The 21365-nt window shown below is 41.0% G+C and overlaps 3 protein-coding genes across 9 annotated transcripts in view; 1 reads left to right on the forward strand and 2 right to left on the reverse strand.

Moving 5' to 3' along the window:
- POLG2 (DNA polymerase gamma 2, accessory subunit) overlaps positions 1–9947 on the reverse strand; it is a 15369-nt gene extending 5422 nt beyond the window's left edge. The window contains exons 1-5 of one of the 2 annotated variants that reach the window (XM_019637744.1): positions 8091–9947; positions 4481–4607; positions 4256–4361; positions 3270–3443; positions 2273–2413 (exon numbers count right to left, since the gene is read on the reverse strand). In XM_019637744.1, the coding sequence (XP_019493289.1) occupies positions 2273–2413; positions 3270–3443; positions 4256–4361; positions 4481–4607; positions 8091–8655 (1113 nt within the window). In that variant the 5' untranslated portion in view covers positions 8656–9947. The remainder of the gene's footprint in view (positions 1–2272; positions 2414–3269; positions 3444–4255; positions 4362–4480; positions 4608–8090) is intronic. The other variant, XM_019637745.1, reaches the window with a different exon arrangement.
- Positions 9948–11328: 1381 nt separating this feature from the next.
- On the reverse strand, positions 11329–18279 carry DDX5 (DEAD-box helicase 5). Of its 3 annotated transcripts, none has more exons than XM_019637743.1 (14): positions 18157–18279; positions 17682–17868; positions 16307–16472; positions 15870–15966; positions 15647–15780; positions 15466–15531; positions 15120–15261; positions 14875–15035; positions 14617–14789; positions 14147–14257; positions 13841–13902; positions 13691–13750; positions 12245–12469; positions 11329–12036 (listed from the first exon to the last, which is right to left on the reverse strand). In XM_019637743.1, exons 2-14 carry the CDS (start codon positions 17723–17725, stop codon positions 11633–11635), a joined length of 1845 nt encoding a protein of 614 aa, XP_019493288.1. In that variant the 5' UTR covers positions 17726–17868; positions 18157–18279; the 3' UTR covers positions 11329–11632. The 3 variants fall into 3 exon arrangements, with proteins under 3 accessions (XP_019493288.1, XP_019493286.1, XP_019493285.1); XM_019637741.1 differs by having other exon boundaries at positions 18121–18279; XM_019637740.1 differs by lacking the exon at positions 18157–18279 and having other exon boundaries at positions 17682–17971.
- Positions 18280–18491: 212 nt separating this feature from the next.
- CEP95 (centrosomal protein 95) overlaps positions 18492–21365 on the forward strand; it is a 32283-nt gene continuing 29409 nt past the window's right edge. For all 4 annotated transcript variants that reach the window (XM_019637738.1, XM_019637739.1, XM_019637736.1 and 1 more), the window contains exons 1-2: positions 18492–18770; positions 20286–20414. In XM_019637738.1, coding sequence (XP_019493283.1) covers positions 18752–18770; positions 20286–20414 — 148 coding nt within the window. In that variant the 5' untranslated portion in view covers positions 18492–18751. The remainder of the gene's footprint in view (positions 18771–20285; positions 20415–21365) is intronic.

Here is a 21365-nt window from a genome sequence, read left to right on the forward strand (position 1 = left end):
GGGCAGTGTCACTGGCCCTCATATGTGGGATCCGAACCTGGGCCCTCTGGCATCCCAAGCGAGTTCTTAACCATCGCGCCACTCGGCCGGCCCTCACTTAGATATTTTGCAGAAATAAGTTCACTTGATATTCTCCCAGTTTCTGACAACTCCGTTTCCCCTCAGTCACAATGCCCCTTCCTGGCATCACTGCCCTCCCTACCCAGCTGCGGGACAGGTGGCTTATCATTGGGACTTCCTTTTACCAAAACCCACCACTCTTTTCATTCATCCATTCAACATTTGAATGGCTCCTTGGTGTCAGAAACACCTCTAGGTGCTGGGGACAAAAAAATCACTGTCCCTCATGATGGGGAGAAACAGATATTAACAAATAAATAAGTAAAGAATATATTTGAAACTGGTAAATACTAAAAAAAAATTAAAAAAAAAAGGTGGGGGGAGATAAGAAGTGCTGGCAAGGGGTGGGTTGGGGAGGCCTGTTTGCAGCTTTCAATTAATGGCAAGAGAAGGTCTCCTCTCTGACGTGACATTTGAGTGAAGACTTGAAAGGAGGCTGAGGAACGAGGCACGTGGACAGGGAAGGAAGAGCACTCCAGGCAAAGCGGAGAGCCAAGGACAAGGCTGGGAGCTAGGAGCGTGCCTGGCCTGGTCCAGAAACAGCAAGGTCCGTGCTGCTGCAGGGGCCTGAGTGAGGTACAGCAAGTAGGTGGAGGTCAAAACGGAAATGGTTTGTTTGGTTAAACATTTTAGGGGCTTTGGCTTTTCCTCTGAGTGAGATGAGGAGCTTACTGGAGTGTTTTAAGCAGAGGAGCAAAATAACATGTACCTTTAAAACAGCGGTTCTCAACCTGTGGGTCGCGACCCCTTTGGAGGTCGAACGACCCTTTCACAGGGGTCGCCTAAGACCATTGGAAAACAAAGAGATATTTACATTATGATTCATAACAGTAGCAAAATTACAGTTATAGAGTAGCAACGAAAATAATTTTATGGTTAGGGATCACCACAACATGAGGAACTGTATTAAGGGGTCGCGGCATTAGGAAGATTGAGAACCGCTGCTTTAAAAGGACCACTCAGTGGGGGAAGTGGGAATGATGGTGGCTTAACCACCAACCTAATCAGAGTGGGAGGAGTAGAGGTGGGAAGAAATGGTCAGATTCAGGATATATTTTGAAGCTAGAGTCAAAAAGGTTTGGTGATGGTTTGGATGTGGGGTATGACAAAGAAATGACCCCCTTGTTGGTTTGTTACACACACCCTCCCTATGAATCCCGACTCCCAGAACAGTTCTGACTTTCTGAACTTTCTGATTAGTCTGACTTTCTCTACGGCCATATCAGGCTAAATGAGCACTGCATTATAAATCACTTAACTGTGCAGAATGGTGCTACAAACTCATGGTTTCCAAACCCTGTTGAATACTCAACATGTTAAAACTTTGGATTTGGGGCAGCTCCCTTTTACATTCAAGGGGAATATGGCTGTTCTAAACTCTTGCCACTTAAACCCTTACTCCTCTACATTTTAAGCTAATAATTTTGCCTAATTCCCTAAGAAAACACAGGTATGAATAAAACTTCCTTCAAAGGCTGACCAGCCACAGTAGCCTACTTATATCTATAACATCATTTCTTTCCTCCCTGCTGTTTCGAATAACTCCTTTTCACGACAAATCCCTCCACTGTGTTCTTGATTCTGTCTTGATCCCTCCTGTTTCCTCGAAAATTTATTCCATTACTCATTTCTTTTCTCTCCTTCAGCTTCAACCCCTCCTCTCTCTTGATTTTGAGCCCCTCCAAAAAACTTTTTTTCCTCAAATAAGCCTTTCCCTCTACCCAGGCCCATATCTCGTTCCTCCGATCCAGTGGTCAGCCACTTGGGGTCAGACCAAAAGCAGAGAGGTCAATACCACAAATCTTGCTGGTCTGTCCTATTTAAACCCAATTAACATTCGGCTTCTGATGCAAATAGAAGCTATCAATTGAAAGGCTCAGAGGCTAAGAATCAGAAATAGCTGCCTAGCTCCCCATGATCAAACAGAAATGCCTTTAGGATTACCCAATAGGGATGTCTTGCTCTATTCTTGAGAGCCTGCTTATTATTCATGTGGCCAGATTCTGAAAGATACTAAAATTACTTGCACTAAAAGAAATTTATTTTTCAGAGTTTATGTTAGAAAACAAGCACACTAATAATGTTTAAAAAGGGGGGGGGGAACGTATTTTTAGTTTCCCAAGCCTATCACGGAAATATCAAAAGCACCTACCTTTCTATGAAGATTTTTCTTTCTTGTAAAGGAGTTCTCCGTTAGCTGGAAAGAATCGTAGAGATAGGCCAGCATGCCTAGGTCTAGATCTCCATTTATAGATAAAACAGAAGGAACCACATTTTTTCGTCCATCTCGGCCCTTCACAGAAAAGTAGAACAAAAATAAAGTATCATTTAGCAGAATTCTCTTAAAATTACTTATAGAATCAGAATACAAACTGATCAATAAATCAAGAAGGAACGATAAAATTAATTTTTTTTAAAATCACCATTTGGCAACGTTCATGGTAATAGTTGATTTGGGCAAGAATCATCAATAGATGCTGCAAACGGTAGGTCAAAATGTGGTGAGAAACAAATTATTTATATAGTCTTAAAGTATCTGCCCACAAAGACTTATTAATTACTCATTAATTAATAAACACAAAATATTTATCAATTTTACATTTTAGAAACCTGGTAGCACCATTTTAACCAAGTGATAAAAGTTAACATCACAGGTAAAATTTATATCATATGCCTCCTAATACAATGCATTGAGAAGAGGGCAGCACCATTTCTGTGGCTGAGGAAACATGAAACTCAAACCAAGGGACATTCTACCAAGTAACTCGCCTGTACACTTCAAAAATGTCAAGGTCATGAAAGACAAGAAAAGATAAAAGGAATTGTTCATTTGAAGGAGACCAACGATACATGGCATTACATGAAACAGGCGATCCTAGATTGGATCCTGGATCTATAAAGGGCATGTGGGAATAACCCATTACCTTTGAAGCATTCTGTGGATTGAATGGTAATAATGGATTACTATTACTTTACTGATTTTCATGGTTGCATTGTGGTAATGTAGGTAAGTGTCCTTGCACTTGAGAAACACATACTGAAGTATTAAGAGGTCATGGTGCACCATGTCTGCGGCTTATTTTCAAATGGTTCAGAAATGATCAGAGATTCTGGGTGAAGGATGTATAGGAACTCAAAGTAAAACATACATGTAACTGAGACACATTTCCAGGATACATGTGTAAAAGTTCACGATCTTCCAGATTCCACAGAGTTTCTATTGGCTCCTTTCCCCAGGGGAAATTGTAGTAAAGTTTGTTTCCTTTTCGTCCTTCTTCATCCTGACAATCACTGCTGCTGAAGTTGGATGGGCTCACGGCAAACTGGAAAAGACAGTTTGTCTCATTAACTTATTAAAATAACTGTTAAAAAGTTGTCTGAGACTTTTTATGCAGCAACTGAATGAAAATGGTCAAGTCCCAAATAAAAATTGTACAGTTTAATTAAATATGAGTGAGTGTATTGCTAAAAATACTGTTGTTTAGCCTGAAAAAAACTAAAGAAAAACGAGGGTCTTTTTTGCGGTCAATTAGTAAGAGAGGTAGGTAACCAAGAACTAAGTGGATGAAGAAGAAAGTATCCTATATTCATCATTTTTATCCTTGTGAAGAGCATGATTATTTGTGATTATTCAACTTAGTTAAGGAGGGTATTTGGGGATTTTAAGAGTTGGAGAAAGACAAGACAATGGAGAGACAAAATGCTTACTTCAACTCTTTTCCCTTCAGCATATACTAAAACATGATTACGAATTACAGAACCATTTGACTAATACAAAGAGTTCATGGAGGTAGGGAGCAAATGTTACAGCTGTAAGAGTGGGCAAGGGTCAAACTCTACACCAGCCAGGAACGTCAGGTGAAGGAATTGAACTTTACCTTGAATGTAAAGGTTTATCAACAAAGGCTTCTGAACAAGAGAGGTATCAAGAAATATCTTTACCAAAGTAACTTTGTTATATGGGAACAACAAAAATCATTACAGTTTTTTATTTGTATTTGTTGATTTAGTATAGCTGCCTCTCATAACATAGCTACATCAAACAAAATTTCATTTATTGTAGGTAAGTATTACCTTTGACCCATTAAGACATTTTACTTATTAACTATTAAATTAAGGGTGATTTTTGTAGTACCTTTCTCCACCACAGGAGTCGATGGCGTAACCAGAAATCAAGCCACTGGCTGGCAGTTCTTGCTGAAGTAAACCACACCAGTGAAGCTTCAGTCTTCTCACCAATTCTTTGGATATCAGAAATATCAGTTACTTACTTAAAAATTATATAATCTGTCTCAAAGTGAAAATGACTGGTGCTTGACTATTTAAATACCAGGCCACGTTATTTGCCATTTTTCTGTACCTTTTCACACCATCAGATGTCTGCTTAGTATCAGAAACAGGATGAAAACACACTCCAATCTGAGCGAGGCCATAAGGTAGCCTCTTGTTTACCAGATCCAGGCAATTGACGTAGTGCTCCAAAGCACCTGTCAAAAGATAACTCAATCATTGTATAAATCTATTCTATAAACCCAAATCATTTTGGCCAACTTATAGAAAAATCAATAATATAATAAAGCCAACACAGCAGTACAAGTACCATGGAGATATTAAGGCAGATCTTAATCACCACTTAATTTTAGGTAGTTTTCCCCTAACCTTTTAGTTTGAAGATTTTTCAAATCCACAAGAAAGTTGAAAGAATAGTACAATAAACACCTGTAAACCTTTCACTTAGATTCATCAATTGTCAACATTTTGCCACATTTTCTTTTTGTTCACCCCAAAAACCATTTCAGCAGACATCTCCTAAAACTATTCTCTGTATACCATTATTACACCATAAAATTAACCATAATACCATAACTTCATCTAACATATGGTCCATATTCTATTTTCTCCAATTGTCACCCAAAATGTCATTTATTGCTGTTCTCTTTCTCCCTAATTAGGGTTCATGCACTGTATTTTGATTGGGTGTCTACTCTCTTAAATGTAGAACATTTCCCCTGACTCCTTTCTAACTTTGCTTTTAATGACATTGACTTTTGATATGAGTCCAGGCCAGTCGTAGATTATCTCACATCAGAGATTTGTCTGACTGCTTCCTTATGATTTAATTTGGGTTAATCATTTTTAGCAGGAATAACTACTACATAGTTGATGTTATATCTTATTGCATCCTAATAGGAGGAACATAATATCAGATTATCCCACTATCAATGAAACAAACTTGATTACCTCATAAAGGTAACCCATTCCCCAACAATGTGGAATGCTCCTGAGCAACCTTCCACCCAGTATTTTAGAATCCACTGATGATCCTTGCTAGAATCAATTATTATGCCCTTGGGGATTGCAAAATTGTAACATGGTGATTTTTCTAATCTTTCCTTCTACATTTATTGCATAGCTTCTGTAAAAATAAACTTTCTTCACCTTCTTCCTCCAACAACAGCCTCGATTACTTATTTTTTTGATTAACACTATGGTTTAAATTTTTTATTTAATGTATTATGACCCATTACCATCAAGATTTACTTTAATGTTCAGTTTGTTCCAAATGGAGCCAGTGGGAGTCTTCTTGAAGCCAGCATCTGTGTCCTTTTGACATGACCCCACTAGTCTTCAAGTAATTCTTTGCTTTCTAGCACCATAAAATGTCCCAAATTCACCTTGGGCTTTCCCTGCCCCAGATCTGGAAGCAGCCATTTCTACAAGCACTGATTCATTTTTGAAACCAAAATCTGGGTACAAGGTGTGCTAATTACTATTGTCATTGCTTCCAGACCCTTTCCATGAAGAAAGTTAGGAAATAGATATTTTTTAAAATCATGAGTTCATGTTGATATTGCCGATTCAAATGTAATATTACAAAGTTTATTCTTCTTTTCTATTTGTATCTCTGTACTATTATAGTGAAAAATCTTGGTTTCTAATAACATTAATCGTCTTTCCATCTATTTGCTTTAAATCTAAGTTCAAGATTTCTTTGTAGTTCTCTATGCCAGTTATATTAAAGATTATGTTCCATGAAATGACACCACTGTGTTCAAAAGTTACTTGATTTGAGATTTCCATTTCTGATAATAGTAGACTAGCTTGTTGATAACAAAAAGCTGGTCAAGAAACTTTAAAAAAAAATCTGTTTAAAGACATAGAAGAGCTATCAAGGCAGTAAGGACTTGTGGGTCCAAAATTTGGAGAAAAGGGAAGAGCAGAGAAGTGAACCTGACATTTAATGATGCTTTTCCAATTCTCAAGTAGCAGAGCTGAGATGCTGAAATGCTGAGCAGAGCTTCTTGACATTTTATGAGATTGGGAAGTACAAAAATTGTAGTTCCTAGCTCATCAAGGAGAAGGGGCCCTGGTAAAATACCCATCCTTTCACTAGGGACACTCAAAGGGCTACACTCTAGGGGAAGACATGCAGTGGAAAGACTGAAGCCCAGCCTCCAATTAACTCAATCCTGGATTGTATTAAGAAGATATGCTCCCACTTTAGCTGCCTGCCCAAAAGCGAAAGTAAATCCTCCCAAGAGGAAGAAAACACAACCCAAAGCCTCAACTTATCTCTACAATTTATACACAAATTACCTAGAATATCAGAAATGCAGAATGTTCAAATGACCAAGAGCCCAAAGAAAAAGACACTAAAAACAGATATATCTGAGCTATTACACATAGATTTTAAAATGTGATTTTGTTCAAGAAAAATTACAAGATGGGAAAAACATCTAACATACGTGTAATTAGTCATAGAAGGGCAGAAGAAAAAGAATGGGGTGGTAACTATACTTGGAGACATAATGGCTGAGAATTTTAGTGGCTACCACTATAATTCAGACACAGAATAGAGCAAGAGCATTGGAAATAGAAAGAAAAGGCAAACTGGGTAACTCTAAGCTAAAAACACTAGACAATCAAAGGATTCTGAAGATAAATGGATTTAAGATTTCTAAAGGCAAGAAAATGTCTGGCACACCATAGATGCTTTGATGAATGGATATCAAAGAGAGCTAAGTTTCATTTGCTAATAAGGAAGATTGATTTGTTTTAGAACATGGTTATGAGCAGTGATTTAATTATCCCAAAGTCAAATCATGTAATAATTATGTAGTACAAATCAAAATTGTCGCATTTTTTCAAGTTTATTTTAGTTTGCTTTATTTTCTTAAGGAAATCTTTAAAAGTTACAATATAGATACTAACTTTCAGAGAACCATGGACACTGGTTATTTTAAATTACTTTATAGTACTGCTTAATGAAAAATGGCAAGGAAAGCACTTTGCAAAGAGATGCTGTGGCAGCCAAGTCTGTACTGTAAAGAACCTGAATTTCTTTTTCAGAATCTCTGCAATCATTTTCTGTTTGACTTTAAAGGCAAATGGTCCCCTATACGTTGCTGTGTATTTACTCAAGAATCACTTCTAAAGCTTGATTAGTCTTATTATTTTGTGAACTCAAAAATTACCTAAAGGGCTCTTGAAACAGATTGCAGATCAGTTTTCAGTTAAAAATAAAAAAATAAAATAAATGGGGAAGGGTATTTTCTTTTTGCTCTAGAAAAATGAGCTTTGCTTAATCTATTGTGTGTAAAACTGAAGGGTGACTGTGACTGTGTAAGTATTTATTTTAGTAATGATGAACAAATGATTCAACTACATAACTTAATGTAGGTCCTAATTCTAGTGCTGCTCAACTGACCTCTAAAATTCTAGGATTGCCCCGTGAAATTGAGAGCGTTACCAGGTCCTTCAGCCAGATTCTTTAAGGAACAGTAACAATTCCATGGACCAGTTTTCTCCAAGGCAGAAGCACCATCAATATACCCAACTGCTTCAAAAAGATGAGAACCAGGTCATTTCCTTTCCACGTGAATAAAGGGCCAGTTGCAATTCTTGACACCGACCGAGGCTGCCTTTCCACCCCAACAACCTATTTTGAAGCATCAAATCGTGAAGCATACCGTGAAGAAGGTTCTCCCGTAGTTTCCCAGAAGTTTTTAATAAGCTCTCAAGAAAGGCTACTAGCTGTTCCTTACTCAGCTCTTTGTCTTGCAAGATTTCGCGTAGAGTTTCTGCAGAAACTAACCTGAAGGCACTGTCCCCGGGCAGCGAAGGGCCTGGTTCATGGTGGAGGGCGTCTACCGGAAAGACCTGCTGCTCCCTGAACACCACCACCGAGGACCACCATTGTGCCGCTAGGTTCTTCCGCAATTCTATGCCCAAGGGGCCAAAGCCGAAGTGGCACCCGGTCAGGAGAGAATCTCGGCTAATATGTCGCTTGGTGCCACTGAGAAAATGTCTTCTCTGACAGATTTCTACCAGCGCTTCGCTGCCCTCACCAGACTCTAGGGCTTCTTTTGGTTCGCTCCCCTGGGAGAGCTCCGCATGCGACCTCAGGGACCCTCCGAGGGCGCTACTCCCTTCCATCAACCGCGCTGCCTCGCCCCCATCTACTCGACCCCCAAACTCAGACAACAGGCGCCTGCAAACTTTCTGGCAGGCCTTGACGGTGGCACCGGAGCGCATCTCCCTTGGGAGTTAGAGCACAGTAGCCTATATGCTGGTGGTCCCAGCAAACCGCCACGGCTAAGAATCCCGGAACCAACTGCGTAGGCGCGACGGAAGTGAGTTTTTGCGCAACCGGCCCCGCCCACGGAAGTGCGTCACTGGTTCCGGCTGCGGCCGCCGCGGGCGTCCCCCGCTTGCCATGGCGGACTGAAGGGTAGTGCCCCTGCTCATCTCAGAGAAGACCGGTCTCCCAGCGATTTATGTCATCAGCGCCGATGAAGGTCATTCCCATCTACCTTTCTCTATGGTGCTATAGCCATTGAGTCAACATTAGTTTCCTTCCCTTGCAAATCTGACATCAAAATACTTCCATGCCCTCCAAATCACCACTTAAACCATCTCAATCTTAGGCATTAACGAAAATAAACTTTGATTCCCATTTTTAAAGCTTTAGTCTTTATGGTGGTTTAAACACCCAGATCTTCGATGCGACTCTACTAAGTAAATGCACCACTAGAGTGCCTACCCGCAAAGCAGTTCTCTTGGGTTTGGGTGGGGCTGAAACTGCGAAGGAGTATCCTCCCTTTACACTCGGGAGTGGCTCTCAGAGGGAGTCCTCGGCCGGTAGCACCTGACCCAGAATGTTTTCAAGCCCCGCTGGTGAATGTGGACACACAGAACCAGTGTGTACAAGTTGTTCTACCAGAGGCTCCTTCTAGGGGTTCATCAAAACATGAAAAACTTCATTAAACGAAAATCCGTGATTACCGAGCAGGCTTTCGTGTTTACAACCTCCACTTAACACTTAAGAAAATTACCCACGTATTGTGGTACAATCCAGATGAAAACAGTTGATTCCCAAACCCACGATTCCTACTTCTAGCTTCCCTTGAAGTCAGCAGTTCTCAACCTTCCTAATGCAGTTCATGTTGTGGTGACCCCCAACCATAAAATTTTCGCTGCTACTCTGCAATTTTGCTAGTTATGAATCATAATGTAAATATCTTTGTTTTCAGATTGTCTTGGGCGACCCCTGAGAAAGGGTCGTTCGACCCCCAAAGGGGTCGCAACCCACAGGTTGAGAACCGCTGCAAGTGGTTTGGGAAACCTTGAAAGATTAATCCAGGTGTATTAGGAACAAGCTACTCGATTCCACTAGACTATCAGGAAGGGGCAGTTTAGCTTAGCAATTGAGTTAAATACAGGAGTAAAAATTATCATGAAGGTGTGGTTGGACAAGCTCAGAAAACCATACTTGTGTGAAGGTTTGTAAATACAAACTACAAATTTTCAACAGCACTGCTGGAAAAGCAATTAATTGCAAGACGGGGCTGTTAACATGTTTCCTACACTAAGGAAACACCAGAAAACAGGCCTATACGCAAATAAATGAGAGAGAATGGGGAGTAAAATCACATTTATTAATTAAGACAACCACAGGCTGGACACAACACACATGCTAAAAAGTGGACTGTCTTTTAAAACTTCAAAGGTAAATGTTTTCCACATTTCAGTGTTTACAAATTAAAAGGCCCACGTTAGACATTAAAACAGTAAAATATGTAATAAATACGCCAACCTATCCTGAAAGTTTTCATTAATTTGACCTACCATGCTATTTAGAAAACTGTTAAGGTTGAATCAGTTTTCAATGTATTAGTCCTAAAATTAACCTCATTCCCTCATACAAATTCTAATTTTATATTTTAGAGATAAGGCATGAACACCACTTAAAACCTCAGTTTAATAACCAGAATTTAAATGAAGTCTCACGAAGACCTCTCCTCTCCTGGCAAAAAGAATACACCAGATTCTCTGGGACCTACTAGCCATTACTGAAATAAAAGTATTAGGTTGGTGAGCAGAAACTAAATCTGAAGTTACTCCCTGGATCTTTCTAGCAATAAACCCATGTTGACCCTAACCAGACCTGTACTATAGTCACTGGTTTTGGTTATGTTGCTTCCTCTTGGTTAACTATTAATTTTGGTAAGAATTTTTTGTGTGTTCGTTTAAATATGAACAGACCTTATAGTTTTAAGTCCTCTCGAGTTCCCTGGGTTATTGGAAAGACATTCAATGACTCCCCAGTGTGACTACAATTAAGAGCCCCTGGAAGCCTGTGCCTGTGAAGGCTAATTTGTTTCCAACCTGCACTAACACTGAAAACAAATTCAAATTTAGCTCTTGCCAACCTCATCATAAAAGGTGTCAAGTCTTAGCTTTGTTCAACATTCCAGTAATTCACAATAGAGCCAAGAGCATAAATATATTTTGAAAAAGCAAGTTATTTCAAGCTTTTCAAATCATAAATCTTGCAGAAGGAACAGTCATCCATGTTGTTCTCACACTAACCAGTTTGAAGGTGGGGCTATACAGTTGATTGCTTTCTATCTACTTTAGTATCTCATCTCACCACTCTGCTAATTGACTATTAAATAACTCACCTGATGTTGGGAGGTAATGACAGAAAGCCTTTACGCAATTTAGCCCAGAATTATGTTTACCTAAATCAATCTCATTTAACTCTTGCAATATTTATAGAGGGCACTGTAAGATGGGCTTTCTGATCTCCCCACTTCCCAAAACTAAATAATGGAAAGGAGCAATTTAGTTTTTGATTAAAAAAGAAAACTAAGCAAACTTTTACATGACATTGTATATGTAAAATAAAATACAATTTCCACTTAATTCAGTCTTCAAATATTTTTTATTGGAAGGCCATGCATTGCCTTCATTTATTGTATTTCAAATCACTGTACATTTACTTTTGTGAAAACACTGCCTGCATTTTCTAGTACAAAAAAAACCTAAAAATTGTTTCAGGAATGTAGAGAAATATCCAACTTAAATAGCGAAAAAAGTGCACCATAATTACTGCTGCACTGCAGTCATTTCTGCATTTCCCATGTTTCTTAAATAACTATCTTGTCTGATAACACACAATATAAAGAGCAATTATGAAAAACAGACATTTACATATACTTCTACAGTCTTATTGAGAATATCCTGTTGGCATTGGATAACCAATCATAGGCGCAGCTGCAGTAGCAGGATATGCATATGCCTGTTGGTTCATACCATTGTGCATATTTGGAACATTACTTCCGTATTGCTGAGTGCTATCATAACCATTCTGGTAAGTCCCTGTTGGATTACCAGTCCTAAAACTGGTCTGTATACCAGCAGACACAAAATTACTTCCAAAGCTCCCATTGGTGTAATTTGCAGCACTGTAAACACCATTCTGGGTTTTTGCCCCAAAATCTCTCTTAAGCAGACTAGAGTAACCTCTGTCATAATTTTCCCTGTCTCTAAAGGTATTAAATCCACCCCTTTTGCCTGCAGAGTATCTGTCTCGACGGTCATCCTTCATGCCTCCTCTACCCCTGGAACGACCTGTCAAGAAAAACAATTGCGAATTGATTATTTCTGACACAAATCATTACTAATACAGAAGGAATCAGCTTTTTTACTTACAGGTATGAAATTTTCTCAACTCAAGTTTCACATAGGTTTTACTCACCTGCCAATCCCATTTAAATGGGTTTGTAGACAATTATGTGACCCCAAACCACCAACATTTCTTATTGAAGATTGGTCTTACCTGAACCTCTGTCTTCGACCAACTGAAGCAACTTGGGATTAATTGCTTGATTAGCTTCACGAAGCACAGAGATAAGGTCGCTCACTTGCTTTATGTTATTAGGTGTAAAGAAAGTGTATGCTGTGCCTGTTTTGGTACTGCGAGCAGTTCTTCCAATTCGATGAATATAATCCTCTGAGGAGTTAGGGTAGTCATAATTGATGACAAATTTCACATCTTCCACATCTGTAAGGTGTTGCAGTGTGGCAAAATAGCAATGTACGGAGTTTTGCACACCACAACAGCCAGACCAAAAATAAAAAGTTAGACAATTGTATTCCCAAGAAGGTATGGGCTGCAAAAAATACAGTTAAAATGGTTATCCATTCCCTGTAGGAATACCATTGAGGTTGAGAGAAAAATAAAAAAGTCATCTGTATGTCATTACCCACCCGTAGAACCTGTCAAAAGGACTTATAGTCCCTAACATGTTCCCAAATCAGCAAATCCCCTTAAAAGATCATCAAGTGACATCTGAATGCTTCTGTGCAGTAGGGCCACTTAAAGGTTCACAGCAACCTCTTCATGTGCTCATTTTGAGGACCTTTAAACAAAAATGTACATGGTCCTTCGCATTACACACTCATCAGAAGTTCAAAATTCTGGCCACACTGCTTGTCTTGCCAAGACCTTACAACCGCAGCTGCAAGAAAAACATACCTGTCCCCCAAAAGTTGTTTTTATGCACTGTGTCTCGTCTAGGCAAGCGCTTCCAAGAAGCCAGGATTCACTTGAGAATGTGTCTCTCTCTGGCAGGTCTCGACATGACGACTACTGTGTAGGTGAGGGAGGAACTTTCAAAGCATTGCTTTTCCCACTGACTAAGTGTGAGAAGTTGCTCCTGCTCTAGAGCTCATGTGCCAGTACTCACCAATTTGTAAAAAGCTTAGTACCTTTTAAAGCTGCTCTCTCCATTTCAAACTTGAACAAAAATTTCATTGAACATTGATGTTTGGAAATATTTCTTCGACATTTCAGCAAACTCACTGAAACTCAAAGACCCACAGATCACAGTCAACAGTTTGAAACAATGCTGTACCATGGCAGTCATGCAAAGCATGGGACAGAAGAAATACCACGGCAGTGAACTGTGAGGATAACTTCCTTTTTTTCCCTTCGGAGAGAACAGTTTACGGGGCAGAGATGGTATGTTCTGCCTTTTGAAGATTACTGGCACACTTTCAGTTTTTCACCTCTCTAATCGACTGGAAGCAGCCAGCCGATCACTAGTCCTCCATCCCCCTCGAGTCCTCCGATTGTCATGCCTAGGCCTTGCCACAAAGACTGCACCTTTATATGAAAAAAACTTAGAAAAAATGCAGAGGTTAAAGAAAGCAATAAACTTTCTTTAAAAGTCATATGGAGATCTTCTGGAAAACCAAGCCATGAATTCGAGTTTGTACTAACCTAGCCCTCTGGAAGCCACATCTGTAGCAATCAGAATAGGAGCTTTTCCATGTTTGAATTCTGCAAAAGATGACATACATATGATCACTAATCTGAACAAAATTAAAATAGTAGGTTGGGGGGGGATTAACCTTTAATTGAAATACTTGCCATTTAGAACCCAGTCACGTTCCTGTTGACTTTTGTCACCATGGATACCCATGGCAGGCCACCTAAATTAGAAAAGAGTTACATTAGTAAGATTCATATTTAAAACCTGACAGATTTTAGTCTAGCACTGAAATCTTTTGGTCACAGATCCTTTTAATTTCACCTGAAATGTTAATCTAGTTTTACCTCTACTACCAGATGATTCCCATCCATGAAACTCAAATCCATCACACCTCCCGATCTAAGTTTGCCCCTCTCTTAAAGTCAGCTCTAATACACCTGCTTCAATGGCGGAAGCCAACATACCCGTCTCTCCTCATTTTTCTAGTTAGTTCATCACATCTTCTTTTGGTTTCAACAAAAACGATGGTTTTATTCTCCTTCTCACTCATGATCTCTTCCATTAGACGAATGAGTCTTGAAAGAAAAAAAATGGTAAAATTTTAAAAGTCCATGGTGCAATCACACATGTGGTCAAGGTACATGACCAGAAAGCAGAAACACCTGCTTAACCACTAATCAAGCCACTCGACCTTTAGCCCTTAAATAAACCATAGGACACGAGTTCTTTTTCCTATAGGAACACTATAAATACGGTGATAATTATCTGAATGAAGAAATCAAGAATTTTCAGGATTGACAGGCTATTTCAGTATTGACAGGCTACTTTTAAACCAACATTCAGATTCCACCCCACTGAAAGTCACTTTTAAGATAACCCATGAAACAGGAATTTATATAGCAATTGTTTTTATAGTAAGACTTATATAACTTACTTTTCATCCTTTTCAACGTCATGACACACATCCACAATCTGAAGAATATTGTGGTTTGCACTCAGTTCTAGTGCACCAATATTTATATGAATATAGTCTTTCAGAAAATCTTCAGCAAGCTGTCTTACTTCTTTTGGCCAAGTCGCACTCCACATTAAGGTCTGCCTGTCAGGCTAAAAAATTTTGGATTAAAAACTTGTATTCTAAGAATAAATTCAGAGCTAAGTTTAAAGAAATAACGTATTTAAGAGCACTTACTCTTATCTGATCCACAATCTTCCTTATTTGGGGCTCGAAGCCCATATCAAGCATTCTATCTGCTTCATCAAGGACAAGGTAGGTGGTTCTTCTCAGATTTGTTTTCCCACACTCTAAAAAGTCAATCAGTCTTCCAGGTGTTGCAATACAGATTTCCACACCTTCAATTAAACACATAAATGTAACTAAGACATCTAGAACTTTTTAGTACCATTGGTGACAAGCAATCTTTTTTTGTTACATACCTCTCTCCAAATCACGTATCTGTGGTCCCTTGGGAGCACCGCCATAGATGCAAGTAGACTTCAACCGACATGCCCTACAGTATTCAGCAGCTACTTGCTGCACCTGCTGAGCCAGTTCCCGAGTTGGTGCCAGCACCAAGCACTAAGGAAAGAGGAACAGAAAGTGAAACATCTCTAGCAGAATCCTGGATAAACCACTCATTTATTGCTACTCCGGCAATTTCTAACAAAAAAAGAAAGATAATGTCTACATAAAACCACCACAAATTTTATCTTTTACTGCTATGTTCTAAAGATCTCTAAAAATTGAGAGCGAGAAAAACACACACCACACATATATACTTACAATAGGCCCATCGCCTCTCTCTAGGAATGGCTGATGATTGATGTGGACAATGGCAGGCAGCAAATACTATTTAAAAGAGAGCAAACAACAGAAGTTACATTACAATACTTTTGGTTTCATTTTATTCCTAACCCATTTCCTGTAGCACATCACAATATCTCAAAAGTTCTTCCAAACTTACAGACAACGTTTTCCCAGATCCAGTCTGTGCTACTCCAACCATGTCCAATCCACTTAGAGCAACTGGCCATCCCTGAGCTTGAATAGCAGTGGGTTCAGTAAAGTTCTGTCTTGCAATCACATCCATGACATTTGCTGTAATTATCAACACACATTTAGAAAAATCAGTAAGGCCAAGGAAAGAAATTTAAAAAAACGGGACAAAATTCAAAACTAGTACTTACCAGGAAAGTTTGCTTCATAAAAATTCAGAACTGGCTTTGGGCAGTTGTGACCTCTAACTGTAACTTCCTTGCTTCTTCTGTATGTCTCCACCTCTTGCTACAAAACAGATAATCTAGTAAGTCTTATGACAACCTCCTCCAACTAAATAATAAGCCCCTAATCTTGTAATTTATTACTTTAACATAGCTGTTTTTAATCCGGATCCACATAAAAACCCTACGTGGCACAAAAAATACTATTGTTACACTCAACCATATACGAAGTAGAAAAATTCAGAGCCATCTGTTTCCAAAAGCAAGTAACACCTCTTCCCAAACTAATAAGTAAGAAAGCATGATTTCCCACAACTTGGTCATTTTCAAGACATTTCTGATCAGATTTTGACTTACTAGAAATCATTGAATTAAGCCTGATGAAGTCACATTAAATTACTCACCGCTGTGCGTCTAGCCAAATCAGGGTGTTCTTGATAAAAATTCTTCTCAAATTTTGGCAGCTCATCAAGATTCCACTTCTTTTTAACTAATTTCTCCCCAGGGTTTCCAAACTTCTTTCCTGATAGGGGCCCTGCCCTACTTCCTCCAAATCGAGGTGCACCAAACCTGCAATTGAAAAAAGTTACATTTTCAAACCTCTATGTATGAATTTATATACACACTAACTCGCTATCCCTTGGTACATGCTAAATAAAGATGGATGAAAGACTTTTGGAGTAATAAGATCTAGCACTGCCCTTAGTGATGATCCTTCTCTCCAAACCACAATTAGCACCCTCTCATTTCCCGTTGTCCCAAGTACATGCTACTGAACCAAAAAAACAGCCCAGGATTTATCAGGTCGGAAATTGGCTGCCCCAACGCCAAAAGCTCAGATTACAAGGATAGACAACAGCTCTGGCTACCAGTCTTTCCCACGAGCTTAGGAATTAAATGTCTGGGAGAGAAACAATACAAGAAGGGAGGAGCTTAACAGCGATGTTATTTACCAGCTGTTTTCAAGCACGGGGCTTTGGTTTTAATAGCTAACAGGGCAGCACAGGCAGTGAAAGCGTCACAAGGCGAGCGGTGGTCTCGGGGACACTTATGCAAGGCAACTGAGTAAGTGGGATCGGCGGAACCGCTTCCGATCAAGGTAACAAAATTATATAACGCAAGAAAAAAAGAGGAGGAGCTGGCGGCTACCAGGGGAGGAGTCCCGGCCCGGGCGGAGTCGGCCGGGCGGCGTTCCCGCTGGGGCGGCGCTTCCCCCTTTGTCTCGCATTTCTCTCTGCGCCACATTTTCTCGACGCTGCCATTTTGAGCTCCTCCGCCGGGCGGGGTAACAAAGGAGCCGCCGCCATGTCCGACGCCGGCATTTTGTACCTACGGCTCAGCCACATGGCCGATTACCGTAGCGCCGGACACCCTCCTGCCCCCGCCACATCAATGGCTTTGGAGGCGGACCTCTCGGTTCCCAAAGAAATCCCGGAGGCCCCTAAAACACCTCCCGAAAGGTTGCGCGTCACAGCGGCGACTTCGTTCGCCTCGAAGCGTCGCGCTTTCCTCCCCTCACAATACGCTCAATTTTAGCCACAACGACTTAGTCGCCGAGGCCCCGACGCCCCGTCCCAAACAAAAGGCGAGGCTGAGGGCCGTTTTCCTAAAGGAAAACCTCTCAGTTTTGGACAAATATCAAAATGGCGCAAACCTTCCCTTGAGAAGGCCCAAAGAAGGACTGAAAAAGCCTAACTCTCATCGCCACCCACCCCTCGTTATTTTCATTGGCCTCCCATCCCCCACCCGCGGGTCTGACAGGTCAGTTCCCACTCTCACCCTCGATCCCGGCCGCGGTCTCGGTCACTCGAATAGCCCGACATGGCGTCAATGATTGCGGTTGGCGGGGAAGAAAGTGGAGAGAATCGGGTGCGACGAGTCGCTGTGGAGGTGGCTTCGGCGAGACCAAAGCCTTGCGGGGGCGGCAGCGGCGGAAGGACGGCGACGGCGATGACAGGAGCCGGAGCTGCTCGGCAGAAGACCGATGGAAATGAATGAGGTGCCGGCCGCGTCCCGGCAGCCGGTTTTATAGCCTGGACCGCCTCCTCCGCCGCAGAGAATGCTGGGAGCCGCTCTATGACCTAATCACCCCGCCCCTGCGCAGAGGCCGCAACGCCCGCAAACGTTCCGAAAGCCGCCATGTTCTCTTCCCTCCCTCTACTGTCCCTCCCTCAGAGTCGCCCGTTTTTTTGCCCTTTTCATGGCTGGGCCCACTCACCACCGGAATGCCTCAGCCTGCACTCTCTTGAGTCACCTTTTTTTCGTTTTTCCACACCTCAAGGGAGCTACTCCGCCCTTTTCAGGTCCAGCACAGATTATAAAATGGCCAGCACAGAGCAACCCACTCAGCCCGCTAGTTGTTTACGTCTCTAAACAGCCTTCACACCCAGAACCCTACGAGACGGGAAGGCGGTCCCTGACATTGTCACGTGGCTGACCCCGCCCACCGGGTGAGCGGACCGCACTACTTCCTCTGTTGGCGTCGGCGGAGGAATACAAAACGAAAAGCTAACCGGAAGTGCTGCGCTAATGCCGCCGGGAGAGCGGTCCCCGGTTGCTGCGTGACCCGCACTGTCAAACCCACCCACCTGAGAGTCCCTTAGCAGGATCTTGCGGGAGAAGAATGGTATCTAGAGCCCCCAAACCGCCGCCTCAGCGCGTGTTGCGAAAGGAAGTGCTCCTCTGATGACCAATCAGTAGCGAGAAGCCGTTCCCTCTTTCACTCCTCCTTCTCTGCACTTTCTTTTCGTTCCCCCTCCTCTCAGGGCTTGTCCGCTTGTTGCGGCCTTTTCAGGACACCGTCCCCCGCGCGCCCAGGTGGGAGTCGGGTGGCGACCAGCTTCCGCGACATGGCCAGCTCAGAGGCTGGTGAGTCTCGACCTGGAACCCCGGTGTGTGTGGACTAAAGCGGTGCAAGTCACCGAACGCCCCTGACTATTATATCTTGAGACCGCGGGGCCGGCCTCAGCTAGGTCTGGGCTGCCAGCGGGGCTCGTGACAGACACTCCGTTGTAGTTAGCGGGTTATCTACAGTCTCTTAGCCCAGTTCTCTGTCCGCTTCAAAGCCATCGAGCGCGATTCTGGGGTAGGGGAGAGAAGGTCCCTGTGGTGAAACCTGTAGTATGCCTGCATCCTGGCTGCAAAACAGGGCAGTCAGAAAGCTTCTTCCCCGGACTCGTGTTTCTCAGGGGTTCTAGCCGCTTTCAAGGTGCTCTTGACTCTTGCATTGTGGGGACTGACGTCGTACTTGCAACTGTATTGAACTTTGAAGGCCTGGCATTCTTAAGAGCTGTTGATGCCCCTGCCAAAGTAGAATAGTGGATTTTTCTCTTCAGTGCCCTCTGGAGTTACCGGCTTTGCCTAGCATCGCTTTTGAAAAGCGAATTGATTTGGTTGTCTAGGACGCTTTCATCCTTTTCACCAGAACAGCGTTCAAATTCGTTGACATGGCTTGGTCAGCTGTGAGAAATGGGCATGGAGGAGAGGGAGATAATGTGCCTTTAAGAGACACACATGCACAGATTGTTTTCTGGGAAGAGGGAGATAATGTGCCTTGAACACACCATCACACACATTTCTAGAACATACTGAAGACAATCGAATACAGAATAAAGGAACTTTACCTTTAATCAACAATCATTTCAGGGAACAAATGTTCAAAGTTTTCTAAATTACCTTTGGTTGAGGAACCCTTGAAATAACTTATAATTCCAACAATATATGGGGGTGGGGTGGGGTGGGGTTGAACACAGAAAACTTACACAATATTGGTAATGTGCTAATTCTGAATTTAGGGACTTTAAGATAGATTTTTCATATTTTCTTTCATATAGTCAAATATAAAAAAACCCCACAAATGCAGTAGGGTTGGTGTCATTACTCCAGTTCTTAATAGCCTAAGTTAATCACCGCCTATTTGGGCACCAGAAAAATTCTGTTTGCATAAGATAATTGGGTAAAAACATGACTAATGCTATTGGGAATTTGAAGCAACATCTATTAGTAGTTTCTAGTAGCCTCAGATTATCTTGTTTGGGACACAGTATTCCCATTTACCTGTAAATACGTTCTAAATAAAAATGCCTATCTATGGCTTGTGAAATAACTACAGTAAATAACAAGATTTTAGGTTGCAACAGTAAAACTTAAATTTGCATTACATTTTTTACTGTATTGAAACTATAGCAGACGAAGTCATCCCAAGAAATTACATCTTTTCAAAAATCATGGCTAGGAGGGTCTTTGAAATTCTATAAAAGTCAAATTCCTTATGTTTTACAGAATTCAACATCTGTTTTTGTGAGGGGTGTTTTTTTAAAATGTATGTATATGACTTTTTCTAGTGCTATTTAAAGCTGACCTTTTTCCTTTCTCTCCCAACAGAGTGGGTAGCCCTTGCCAATAACCTTCTTTTGAAATGTCACATACACCTGAGGATACATGAACTAGAAGATTGTGATGCTAATGTCTTTATTGCTCTTTATCAATCCATTTTAGGAGAAAAGGTACCAGGTAAGGGTGCTAAAAGGTGGCAGTAATAATGTCTATATCTTAGGCCAGAAGTTTCTAGTGCCTTTAAGTGAGATCCTATGGTATTTATAAAATCTTGAGTTCTCTCTTTGCATTTTATTTCTATCTAATTATTACATTCATTACCTTAATGAATACCTTATGAGACCCACCCATAGTAACAGTCTTGGTCAAATCAGTTTGACTGGTCTTGGTTGTCACTGTTTAACCTAATCATGCTTAATGCCTTGTGAAAGTCACACTTTTTCCATGACTAAAGGTTCTAAAATTGAGTGGAACTTGGAAACTTGTCTGGGCCTATTGCTTAACCAATATTATAGATAAGAATTGGTGTTTGTACTGTATCCCTGGTTAAATATCTCAGAGTCCTTATCCATAGATTCCTCCATTGCCTTCATTTCTTTATATAGTTTGCAACCATTAAGTACTAAAGCTCTTTGTTAGTCTCTCTGCCTTTCCCACTGTTATCCTGAGTCCCTCCTCACTTCCTGGAATAATGGAATAGCCTCTAGCTGGTATCTTTGATGCTAGTCTCAACCCTCTTTAGCGTTCAGAGGCATACACGGGTACTTATTAGGCCAATCTTTTAAAATGCATTTTCACCCTTCCCAAAAAACATTCATCTTCTCAACACCAGAGGAGGAACTCCAAATTTAAGTTGATATTAAAAAATCTTTCTGCTCTCAGGTCTATACTGATTTTTTAAACCTTTTTGCCAATAATTCTCAATAAGGTCCTTTAAAAGGACATATAATGACTTTCTTTTCACACCTGTTGTTGGTTTTTTCCTTTTATGGAAAGCAGCCCACAGTTATAGATTAATCTCACCTCATGTATTGCCTCCCTTATTATTGTAATATATCTCCTTGAATTTAGGGATGTCTTTATCTTCCTTTAGCATGGTACTTAATGTAGAGCATAAGTTTATTCAAC

The sequence above is a fragment of the Hipposideros armiger genome, unplaced genomic scaffold, assembly GCF_001890085.2.
Source record: "Hipposideros armiger isolate ML-2016 unplaced genomic scaffold, ASM189008v1 scaffold_34, whole genome shotgun sequence".
In the NCBI taxonomy this organism is placed as follows: Eukaryota; Metazoa; Chordata; class Mammalia; order Chiroptera; family Hipposideridae; genus Hipposideros; species Hipposideros armiger.

Bases quoted from the DNA above. Each gene is read 5' to 3' on its own strand.
- DDX5 (XM_019637743.1), bottom strand. From the start codon at position 17,725: ATGTCGGGCTATTCGAGTGACCGAGACCGCGGCCGGGATCGAGG. The intron at 16,473-17,681 runs GTGAGAGTGGGA...TTTCAATTGCAG, and splicing joins GACCGCGGCCGGGATCGAGG to GTTTGGTGCACCTCGATTTG. The intron at 15,262-15,465 runs GTAAGTATATAT...CTCTTTCCTTAG, and splicing joins AGAGAGGCGATGGGCCTATT to TGCTTGGTGCTGGCACCAAC.